Raw genomic sequence first — 11,585 nt, 5'->3', positions numbered from 1 at the left:
CTAAGTGGGTATCAATGAAATAGAAAACTATAGAGAATAATCAGTGAAACCAAAAGATGATTCTTTAACAAGATCAATAAAATTGATAAATCTCTAGCCAGAGTGCTCAGGCAATGAGGGCAAAAAAAGAGGAAGACAAAATTACCAATCTCAGGGATGAGAGTGGTGACTGCTACAGATTCCACAGATATTAAAAGAGAATGTTACAGGGAATTCCCTGGCAGTCCGGTGGTTAGGACTCCGTGCTTTCACTGCCAAGGGCCTGGGTTCAATACCTGGTCAAGGAACTAAGATCCTGCAAGCTGTGCGGCACGTCCAAAAAAAAGAGAGAGAGAATGTTATGAACAACTTCATGTCAACAAATTCCACAACTTAGATGAAATGGACAAATTCCTTGAAAGATCCAAAATACAAACACTCTCTCAAGAAGTAATAGCTAACCTGAAAAGCCCTACATTTATTAAAGAAATTGGAATTGTAGTTGAAAACCTTCCCACAAAGAAAACCTTAGGCTTGTGTGCCTTCACTGAGGAATTCTATCAAATATTTAAGGAGGGAATAATATCAATTTTACACAAACCGTTCCCAAAAAATTTAAGAGAAGGGAATACGTCTCACCTCAGCTCATTCTATGAGACCAGCATTACCCTGACACCAAAACCGGGCAAAGATATTACAAGAAGAGAAAAACATACTGAGATATCACTACCCAAGAGAAAAGGAAATATCTGTTCATGCAAAAACTTGTACATGATATTCATAGCAGTTTTATTTGTAATAGCTAAACACTGGAAACAACACAAATGTCCACCAACAGGTGAGTGAATTGTGGTACATCCATCCAGTAGAATGCGACTCGGCAATTAAAAGGGACTATCGATACATGCATCACTGTGGGAGTCTCAATTATGCTAAGTGAGAGAAGCCATATAAAAAGGAGTACACCCTGTATGATTCCATATATCTAAAACTAGAAAATGCACACTAATCTATAGAGACAGAAAGCAGGTCAATTGTTGCTTGGGGAAGGAGGGGAAAGGGACAGTGGGAGGGAGACATTGCCAAGGGGCACAAGGAGACTTTTGGGTGTGACAGATACGTTTACTTCATGGATTTATACACAAGTCAGAATGCGCCATGTAGCACAATTTCAACTTGTAACACTTGGGATGTCCACTTAATTGGGTTTTTTTTTTTTTAATGTTATTTATTTATTTATTTATTTGCTGTACTGCGTGGCATGTGGAACTTCCCCGACCAGGGATCAAACCCGAGTCCCTGCAGTGGAAGCACCGAGTCTTAACCACTGGACCACCAGGGAAGTGTACTTAATTGTATTTTAGTTGTACGACAATGAAGAATTGTTTTTTAAATAAGGTATTGTTATCATTATTGTTGTTGTTATTATTTGGCCGTGCCACATGGCTTGCAGGATCTCAGTTCCTGGACGAGGGATTGAACCTGGGCCCCGGCAGTGGAAGTGCTGAATCCTAACCATAGACCACCAGGGAACTCCCGGTATTATTTTTAAAAAATAAAATTAAAGTATACAGCTGGGAAAGGAAATACTGCTTTCCATTGTTGGTTGGCAACTATCTCTAAGAGGAAGAAGTATGTTTTCCTTTCTCTCCAGGACCTAGAGAAAAACCTCTGTGCTGGGTTAATATCAGCCACTGGGAAGATCAGTCATCTGAGATTCTGGATTCTCAAAAAGACTGTCTGCAGAGGCTGACCTTTGCTGTAGACTCATATCTTAAAGAGCTTTATCTGGACTCAAATGTCCTCCCTTCAGGAACAGAACAGAAGTTCCCAAGTGTTGGTCACCGAGGTCCTGCAGAGAACAGTCATCTTTACATCTTTCCTTTTGATGCTCTCAACATCCTGGCAAGACCTGAGGAGGTGAAGGCACCTCACCTGCAGCTGTCCCAGCCAGGCCACCGGAAGTGGGCGTGGATCCCACACCCCAGAGTGGGGCTCAGTCTGACAAGTACTTCCAAACCCACTCCTCACCAGTCCCTTTCCATCCCAGAAGAGGGCTCCCCTCCCCACCCATTTTGCACATGAGGAAATGGAGGCCAGGGAGGTCCTGCCTGGTCTTGTTCCAAGACAGTGCAGCTGGAGGTCGCTCTCTGCTGCAGGGCACCTGCCAGCGGGGCCACCATGATGTCTCCTGCCTCGAATGGCCTCTGGCAGGGCTTGGTGGAATTCCCCTGGCAGGAATTTGGGTGAGGCAGGCAGGGGTTAGCATCCCAGACTGAAGCCAGGCCACCTGGCTCACTTCTCGGCATCTCCAGTTCTAGCCCTTTGACCTTGGACAGGTTACTCGACCTCTCCCTGATTCAGCTCACTCACCTGCAAAATGGAGGTGGTAATAGCACTCACCTCCTGCAAGTGCAAAGAGAATTAAAAGGGTGTAAAGCCATCAGAACAGTGCTTGGCCCCGAGAGAGGCTACAGAAGCACTCTTAAATAAATAAACGGCTTCAGCCCTGTCTAGTCCCAAGGTTTGGGCTCCTGCCATTCCCACCCAGAGAGCCCTGGGTGGAGGCCCCACTGATGCTGCAGAGCATCTGCCCTGTGCCCCCCACGCAGCAGGCACTTTCCAATCCTTCTGTCAGCCTCACTCCAGCAGGATAAGGGGAGGCTTCATGAGCCTCGTTCCCAAGATGAGGGAACAGACCCCGAGGGGACCACACCACCAGCAGGTGACAGGGTGGGACCAGGCCAGGTCTGTCTGCCTCTGAGACTGGGCCTAGGAGAGGACCGGCCCAAGCGACGCCCACCTAGCGCCTCCTTGGTCTGGAACTCGGGCTGGGGCCGGCCTGGAGGGCACGCTCTGCCCACCAGGCTGCGTGACTTCTGGGGTGTCCCTGCCTGCATAGTAGCCTCACTAGTGGTCGTAAGGGCCCCTCGAAGGGGCCCTGGACACCTGCGTGGGAACAAGGGCAGCCCACCTCTCTCCAGCTGTTTCATGCTCCAGCCCAGCCAGTGCATCGCGTGCATGCATCTGAGAGGCGGGGAGATTGAGAACAGCTGCCTCCGCCTGGATTCTCCCAGAACTCGCCTGGCAACACCCGGCCAAGGTCCTCACACCATCCTGGTAAGAATCTCTTTGAGTGGTCATGTTCGTCACATTCAAGGTTTGTGGGCAGATGAGGGCCAGGGATGGGCAGGGAGCGAGGGGCAGGAGGGACACAGACAGCTTGGCGTTTCTCCAGCCGGGAGCTGCAGGACACGGGCTTATCAGCTTGCCTGGCCCTGGGCCGGCTTCCTCATCCTTCTCCTCTCTGTGGCCCCTTCTACCCGCACCCGCTTTGCCTTCTCCTGGGGAGCCTGAGCCCCCTGTCCCAGAGCGGGGGACACAGGGAGATACTTCTGTGGCTCCCAAGCCACTGGGCAGGCTCATGTCTTTAAAGCAAGGAGGCCACGGAGGGGCCAGGACCCCAGGATGGAGCATTGAGAGCTGGAAGGGATGGTGGACAGAGGAGAGGAGAGACCGGGGGCCGGAGAGGGAGCAGAGCTGGGCTGAACCGGGTGCTCTTCATGCCTTTCTGGCTTTCTCCCGATAGGGGTTCCGCCAAAAGCAGTGAGAGCGGCGGGGCCTGACCTCGGGGCTGGCAGGCAGCGCAGGAGAGGAGCTCCTTTTCCTCACTGCCTCCTGTCGGTCCTGGGACCGACGTCACCCTTCTTGGCCATCTCCCTTCTGTCCCAAGAGGCTGTTGTGCATCCGGCTGCCTGGGGACGTGTGTAATCAGTGCTGACTCATAGTCCCCTGTGGGCCAGAGCTATGGGGGAAGGTCAGCTGGTGGGCCCCGGGATGTGGGCCCGGGGGGCCCCCACCTTCTCCTTGGCCTGTGGGGCTCCCTCCGCTGCTGGGTCTCTCCTCATCCTGCAGGATCCAGCTACCCTAGTCCTGACCTCCCAGTGCTGCAGGGGAGCCTTGGGCCATGGCTTCCCTGCTGCAGCCTCAGTCCACCCGACACCTCTAAATTCCTTCCTTGTCCCGGCCCAGCTCCCCACACTGGGCTGGGAGGTGACTGTGGCGTCTGGTCTGGAGCCTGCCCTTATGCTGCTTGCGGAAGACAGGAGATGGCCCCCTGCTGGGGCAGCTCCAGTACTGCTCTCCCCCGGGGCCCCCCACTGCTGTGGGCCGTGCCCACCTCACCCCTGCATGCTCCCTTGGGGTCCCGCATGGGGGGAGGACTCTGCATGTGGGCTCCCAGGGCCTGGAGGGAACACAGAGCTCTTTGTCTCTGGCCTGATGTCTCTCCTCCCCAACCCCATGGAGTTGCCCACTCGCCAAGTACAGGAGGCCTGGGGGGTGGGTACCAGGGCTGGTGGGCAGTGCTGTGCCCTGTGGGAAATGAGCCTTGCCCCCTGTCGGCACAGTCTCGTGCCCAGCCCAGGGGGCCCTGGTGGGGAGGTCAGCAGCCTGCGCTCCTCTCTGGGCTCCCAACCTGCTCCTCCCCAGCTCCTTCCTCAAAGTGCCCAAGCACCGCCCAGACGTGAGTGCCAGGTCTCTGGAGGCTTCCTCTAACTCCCCGACCACAGACGGACCCTCCCCCCTTCTTTGGTTTCCGTGGGAACCCTGCCCAGGGAGCACCCAGGGGAGACCAGTGTGAGCTTGGCCCCTCCCTTTTGGGCAGGCAGGGCCCCTGAGTCCCAGCCACCCCTTCTCCCAAACCCAGCCACAGGGCTGGTGCTCAGTGGCCCTGAGGCCCACAATGCAGAAAGGCTGAGGTGGAGGTGGCATCGGCCTTTATTGTGGGGTCTGCACAGTAGGTGCCGGGCCCCTCCTGCTGAGGGAAGGCTGAGACTCCAGCCTGGACCGACCATCCAGTCTCCAGTGAGCCCATCCTCCTCTGCGCACTGGATCCGGGTCCTGTGGGGTAACTCCGCCTCCATCACCCCCTCCCACGTGCTCGGGTGCGTTGCCAGTCAGGAAGCAGGAGCCAGGGCGGGTGGCGGGTCACCTGGTGCAGCAGGCCTGGGGCTCGGGCCCTGGCCCGGCAGCTGCAGAGCCCCAGGTGGAGGCAAGGGCCGTGGCCCCGGCCATGCCACCCTCAGGCTCTGGGTCCAGGCTCTCGTAGATGGTGGGCAGTGAGGTGCGCTGGCTTAGCCGCCGGCGCAGGCCAACCAGCAGGGGCTGGGGCAGGGAGGCCACATCCACGTTGTTGCCCAGGTCCACCCAGGCCAGCACCGGGAACTTGGTGGTGTCCTTGATGGCCTCAGTGAGCTCACGGGCGGCAGCCCGCGTCAGCCGGTTGCCATTGAGCAGAAGCTGGGTGAGGCAGGGCAGCGTCCAGAGGCTGGGCAGCAGCCGGTGCAGCAGCTCATCACTCAGCCCCGTGAAGCTCAGGTCCAGCACTGCCAGCCTGGCGCCCTGGCTGCCCAGGTAGCGCATGATATGCTGCACGTCCCGCACCGACAGTGGTATCCCCGATAGGTTCACGGTCTCCCCCGCCGGCAGAGTCTTCTGGAGGTTGCTCTTGAGGCTGCGGGAGGGTCGCGGGTGGGGAGGGACTGAGCAAGGGCCCCACCTGCCTCAGACAGTGACCCCTCTGTCAGGGCAGCAAGGCCCAGGCCCTGCAGATGGCCACTTCCTAGATGAGTAGCCATGGGCAATGCTCTGAATCGCTCTGAGCCTTAGTCCCCTTTGGTTAAGAGGCGACCTGGCTGTGAGGATTAGATGCACTTGCGTTAAGGCTCCATGAGCCGTTATAAAAACCCTCTGTGTGCTTGCATCACCACACCTGCTACATCTGTTGTCTCTTATTTTTATGCCAACTCAGTGGGGTGGGAATGATTATCCTATTCTGCAGAGGAGCAAATGGGTGCTTGGAGGGGTGACGTGACCCTTCCACGGTCACACACCACTAAGGGGGAGCCAGGTCTCCAAATCGTGGTGTTCTGACCCCTCAGCCCATGCTTTTTTTTCACGTGCCTCCTCTAAGGTTGACCCTTTTGGAATAAGGACAGATGTGGGAACAGGCCCAGGGTAAGCAAGAGGGCCATGTTGGGGGATGTGGGTGGGATCTGCCCTAGGGGAGGGCTCCCTGTGTCCTAAGCTGGAAGGGAGGTTTAGAGACTGAGGAGGGTCCCCCACTGCCCCCAGAACCCCCTCTAGTTCTCTCCTGTCATTTGAACATGGGCCTGCCTGGGGACTGACAGCAGTGGGAACACCTCCAGGGCCCTCACCTGCCAAGGCAGGGAACAACCCCATGGGCTCCAGGCTCAGCATGGGCCACCAGGCCTGAGGGAGGGGGCAGGAGGCTGGGGGGCAAGCAGGGGAGAGCACCAGGGCCCAGGTGCCAGTGGCCTGTTCCCAGGCTGAGTCTGTGGCCACGAGGTTGTGATGGAGTGACTAAGGGGGACCCCGTTGCAGAGTGAGCTGCTGGGCTGGCCTTGGAGGCCTCAGCTTCAGGCAGCCTGGCAAAGAGTCCCCAGAGGGCTTCAGGAAGCAGGGCAGTGTGGCCTTGGGCGAGACACTCTGCCTCCCCTGGCCTCAGTTTCCTTCCCTGGAAAATGGGAATCATGACCCAGACTCCACCTCCCTCCCAGCCTGTCCTGGGGACTCTGCTGACTCCAGCTGAGGCCCCCAGGGGGGCCAGGCCCTGTGATAGGCGGGGCGTTGAGGGACAGGCAGATGGCAGGAGGCAGTCACACGGAGAGGAGCTGGCCTTGGGGAGCATCCGCCTGCATTGCCACCGGCCAGTGACGGGCAGTGATGCAGCCAAGGGTGAGGGCCTGCAGGGTGGGATTTCAGGCCCCAGCTCTTGTTGACAGAGGCCTGGGAAGGGACCCCCCCCAGGGGCCAGGCGGCTGGGCTGTGTCTGGGCTCCCTTACCAGCTCTGGGTCTTCCTTCGGGGCAGGCTGGACCCCTGCTGCCGCTTGGAGTGAGGGGTGAGGTGGTAGATGAGCTGCCGGCAGGTCTTGTCCGAGGACTCCCAGAGCTCATAGTCCTGCGGGGGCAGCGCTGTCAGGGGAGGCGGAGCCCTGTGAGCCCCCGGGCCTTGGGGACCCAAGTGTGTGCATGCGCACAGGCATTCATCACGGATCACTGAGCCGCCCACTGGTTTTCCCCTCCACCCCCGCCCCCCTGCCCCGTGGCCTGGCACAGAGCCAGGGGAGGCTGCCCACTGGGAGCTGGACAGGCTGGTCCGAGGCCCGTGGTGCCCGGCGGGAGGAAGCCCAGACAATGGGCCCTTGTTCCCTGTCCTCAGGCCCTGGGCCAGAGTCTCGGGCTATCAGCCACTGGCTCCCTGTCTACCCTCGGTGCCCCCCTGGGACTCACCACAGGGGGAGGCAGGACCAGGCCTCTCCAGGGAGCCCTGCTCCACTGACGCCACCCCCAGGGAATAGGAACAAGCCAGGTCAGCACGCTCTTCTTCCTCTCACTCTCCAAGCGAGACCGCACCCGTGGGGCCTGGGTCTGGGCTGCCAGCAGGGAGGGTTACCATTTTCCAGCACCACCACCTGGCTCTCTCTGGCTCCCAAGTGGACCCTTGCAGAGGCCCAGCTCAGGCAGGATGTGGGGTGGACTGCTTTCCACAGGCTGGCACCAAGCACGCTCCACCACCCAGCACATTCTTTTACCCAGTCCCTCTGTTAACAGCGGGCACCACAGTGGCAGCAAGGCCCAGGGGTCACCGCGATGGCTCTAGGCTAGCCTCACAGACCCTTCAGTGACAAGCGCGCCTGGACGTGGCAGTTCAGAGCTGGCAGAGCCCAGAGTGGGCATTCCTGTTTCACTCGGGGGCTCACTGTGACAAAGGGCCGGGGGCGGGGGCTGGCCACAGGCTGTGTCAGGAGTGCGGCACCTTCCATGCTTATGGCAGGACGTCCGCAGGTGCCGACATAGCAGGTGGGGACAGGTGTTCTGGGCAGACGCGGTGGCAGGAAGGGAGTTGAGGCTGCAGGTGGCAGGTGCCAGCTCAACACGAGGAGGGATGTGCTTGTGGCTGAGTTGCTGTGGGACGCAGTGGGAACATGTGGACAGGGGTTCCAGCCAAGGGAGCTCTCTTCTGGCTCTGGGACTCAGGGGCTGGGAGCCTGGTTCCATCAATGGATTTGTCAGAATGTCCTGTATCCCGAAGGGTCCTCATACGACTACCTGCCTGGGTCCCAGGGCCTGGCGCACAGTGCTGAAATTCAGGAAACGGGTCTAGGGAATTCCCTGGCGGTCCAGTGGTTAGGGCTCCGTGCTTCCACTGCAGGGGGCACAGGTTTAATTCCTGGTTGGGGAACTAAAATACTGGATGCCGTGCTGCAGGGCCAAAAAAAGAAAAGAGGAAACGGGTCTACCCAACAGATGACTTTCCAGGGCTGGGAAAGCAGAGTTCCCATGTGCTCCAGCTGCTGGCCAGCCTCATACACTGAAACTGGCATCAGGTCCCAGAGAGGGACAGTGACCCGCCTAAGGCCACGCAGCAGACCAGGTGAGGGCCCAGATCCTAGCTCCCAGCTCTGGGCTCTTCTGGTCTGTCAACCACACTACCCAGCCTGGGGCCCGTGCCTCACCGACTTGGGGCACTGCAGGTCCCGGGCCAGGTTCACAAGCAGGTCGTGGGAGATGGGGTCCACCAGATTGAGGAAGGCCACATTCCTGTAGAGGATGTCTGTGAGGAGGGTCCCCTCGAGGCCTAGGTCCTGCAGGTAGTGAGAGTGGAATGAGCCAGGGGTCGAGGCCTCCCTCCCCTAGCCCCCATCCCAGTCAGCCAGAGGCTCTCACATCTGTTCCCCTCTCTCCATTTCCCCTCTGAGGCTTGCTGGAGCCCTCCACACAATGGCGATGAGCAAACTGTCCGGGGCAGGTGGACCCTTTGGATGAGCAGAGGGTCGGTGCATCAGGGGCCTCAGGGAGGTGGTAAGTGGGTCCAGGAACCCTTAGACTGGTTCCCTGGAGGTGAAACGTTCTGCTGAGACCCCCTGGCTCCTCTGGGATTGGGCTTGTCTGGGGTATTCTCTGGGGGCTCCTTGATGATCCCCAAATGCCCCTGCCCTCCTCATTCCCTTTGGGGCCCCTGCCTCTATCCACCTATCCCCGAGCTCTCCTGAGCTATGGCCGCCACCTCTTTGCTGACGGGTCCAGACCCTTCTTGTCAGGGTGGAACTCTCTCTCTCTCAGCTCATACGACCCAAAGGCAACTCAGACTGGGTGTGTCTCGCCTCCTGTGCCCCAGCTCAGTAAAGTGCCGCCATCCCATCTTCCCAGGCACTTGGGCCAGAGCCCAGGAATCACCCCGCACTCTTCCCTCATCCCTCCTCTGCCCAGCTCTCCCCACCCCAAGCCCACTGCTCAAGGAGCTTCAGGCCTCATCCCCTCACAGCCTCCTCCCGGGGCTCCCAGCCTCCTGATACCCTTCCAGTCCACCCTAATGCTGCCAGAGCCAGCTCTATGAAACACACGCTTGACCCCTAACCCCTTCAGTGGAAACCAAATGCTCTCAAGGTTGTATGATGGCAGAGACTCGCACACAGCCTGCAGTCTCAGAACTCCCTGTGGCCTGGCCTTCACACCCTCTCTCGCCCACCAGCCTTCCTGTCCAGCCTCCAATCCTCCCACCCCTCACACAGATCCCATCATCAGGTCCCTGGCCTGCCCTGGCCTTCCTGCCTTCACCCCTTGGCCTCTTCCTCCTGTTATTCCCATAGGCCTGGTGTGGTGCCTTTTCGGGGTCCGTTTAGAGGATATGCCGACAAGCTGACGAGACAGGCACAGCCAGGAGGGGCCTCGAGACCCCATGTGGACCCTCCCCAAGCCAGAGTGTAACATGTTCTGTGTATAAGCCCAGGGCACAGGAGGCCAGGCCAGGCCAGAATGACCAAGGTCCATAACTGCAGAGTCCCTGAAGGTTATGGGGCAGGACAGGCGGGCCTCAAATTCCAACCTTCGGGACACCAGTGGGCAACCTAGCTCGTTCCCCAGCTAAAATTTCCAGCTGGTGCCTTGGGCTGCAGATGCCATGCCGGACAGAGATCGTGCCTCTGAATAGTCTCTCGCTGATTTATGCTGCTCTGTTGTTTGCATTTTAAACACGGCTCAAGTTGGAGATGACAGCTAGGGAGGATCCAGTAGAAGGGAAGGATGGCTGGTGAGCCTGGGCTGACCCAGTCAGGGTCCCAGACCAAAGCCTGCCTTCTGCTGATGTGGACAGCTCCTCTTAAAGGGCCAGCCCCACCTTTCCAGCCTGCTGAGCCCAGAGAAAGGAAACCCAGTGCAGCAGGAGGAGCAGAGCTGGGAGACTGGAGGGTGAGCTCTGGCCTTGGCTGGCCCCCAGTTTGCTCTGTGGCCCTAGGCTCACTGCTTTTCTCCAAGCCTCAGTTTCCCAATCATCCACCTGCAGGTCAAAGACCACCGGCACAGCTGATTTCGGCTTACAGGACGGGGCCGATTGTGGTGGCAGCTGCTGCAGGGTATAGGGATGTGGGCAGAGAGAGGAGTGGCTTGCTCAGTGGTGATGCTGGGATCAGAACCCATGTCTCTTAAGGCAACCCAGGGCTAGGGATATGGGACTCAGGTACCTGGTGTATGTGGAACCAGAGCCCCCACCCGTCGTGATGTGATGTTGTGATGAACAGATGCCAGGTGTGTGTACTCAGTGGGCGAGAGCTGCCCGTTAGGAGGATGGGCATTGTGTGCTGTGGCTTTGTCTGAGCTGACGTGGAGAGGTTGCACCCACTGACCAGCTGGGCTGTCGCTTCCCCAGGTCCTTGCTTCGGGGTCCAGTGCAGCGCCTCCCTTCACCCTGGAGGGGGGAACCATCCTCTTCCCATTGCCCCTCAATACAAGATGATTCACCCCCACCTGCCCTCTTCCCAGCCGCCCTCCTTTCTTCTAAGGGCCTGAATGTGGACTCTTAGCTCCAGGCTTGGGAGCACCCTCAAACCCCAGAGACGCGTACAGTCATGGGACCCCCTCCACACTCACAGTCCCCCCGACCCCACAACTCTAGCTGACTGCCTTCCCTCCCTCGCCCTCCGGCCCAGACAAGACCCCCACCGCTGAGGCCAGTCGTCCCCTCCCCTCGGAACCCGCCCGGCCCGCGCGCCCGAGGCCGGCTCCGCATCTCCTCCCGGCCCCTCCTCGGCCTCCAGCCCCGGCCGGCCGGCCGGCTGCTTGGCTGCTTCTCTCACCTGGCGCAGGAGGCGCAGCAGCTGCCGGGCGCGCTCCGGCCGCCGCTCGCGGAGCGTCGACTGGATCTCGCGGAGCCAGCGCACCCGGCGCTCATAGGGCGCCGGCCCGCACCCCGCCGCCGCCCCAGCCTCCGAGCCCGCTTCGGGACCGGGCCGCCGGCCCAGCCGCGCCCCCATGGCTGCCGCGCGGCGGGCGCCGAGCCGGCGGGAGGCAGGGCCGCTTGCGCCCCGCCCCTGGCCCCGCCCGGGATGCTCCGGGCGGGGAGCGCGGGATCCAAGGCTGCGCGCCTCGGAAGGGAAGAGGGTTCTTGCTGGGGGCCCCGGAGCTCCCACACCCGGTTTGGGGGTGTCGCTGGAGGAGGCCCTCGCCCGCGCTAGACCTGGCTCGAGCCCTGTCGCCAGGAACTGGAGCTGCCGGGACGAGGTGGCGCTCGGCGCCTTTAAAGGCT

The 11,585-nt window shown here is 59.4% G+C and overlaps 1 protein-coding gene across 1 annotated transcript; it reads right to left on the bottom strand.

Moving 5' to 3' along the window:
* Window positions 1-4,511: 4,511 nt before the first annotated feature.
* LRRC75B (leucine rich repeat containing 75B) lies at window positions 4,512-11,348 on the bottom strand. Its single transcript, XM_079942483.1, has 4 exons — window positions 11,137-11,348; window positions 8,521-8,649; window positions 6,847-6,962; window positions 4,512-5,494 (listed from the first exon to the last, which is right to left on the bottom strand). Exons 1-4 carry the CDS (start codon window positions 11,311-11,313, stop codon window positions 4,969-4,971), a joined length of 948 nt encoding a protein of 315 aa, XP_079798609.1. The 5' UTR covers window positions 11,314-11,348; the 3' UTR covers window positions 4,512-4,968.
* Window positions 11,349-11,585: the final 237 nt, after the last annotated feature.

This window comes from Stenella coeruleoalba, assembly GCF_951394435.1.
Source record: "Stenella coeruleoalba genome assembly, chromosome: 14".
In the NCBI taxonomy this organism is placed as follows: domain Eukaryota; kingdom Metazoa; phylum Chordata; class Mammalia; order Artiodactyla; family Delphinidae; genus Stenella; species Stenella coeruleoalba.
Note: the sequence above shows the minus strand (reverse complement) of the source record. Positions and strands in the feature narration are given on the sequence as shown.

Bases quoted from the DNA above. Each gene is read 5' to 3' on its own strand.
- LRRC75B (XM_079942483.1), bottom strand. From the start codon at position 11,313: ATGGGGGCGCGGCTGGGCCGGCGGCCCGGTCCCGAAGCGGGCTCGGAG. The intron at 8,650-11,136 runs GTGAGAGAAGCA...CACTACCTGCAG, and splicing joins TGCTGCGCCTCCTGCGCCAG to GACCTAGGCCTCGAGGGGAC. The intron at 5,495-6,846 runs GTAAGGGAGCCC...ACCCTCCCGCAG, and splicing joins CGAAGGAAGACCCAGAGCTG to CCTCAAGAGCAACCTCCAGA.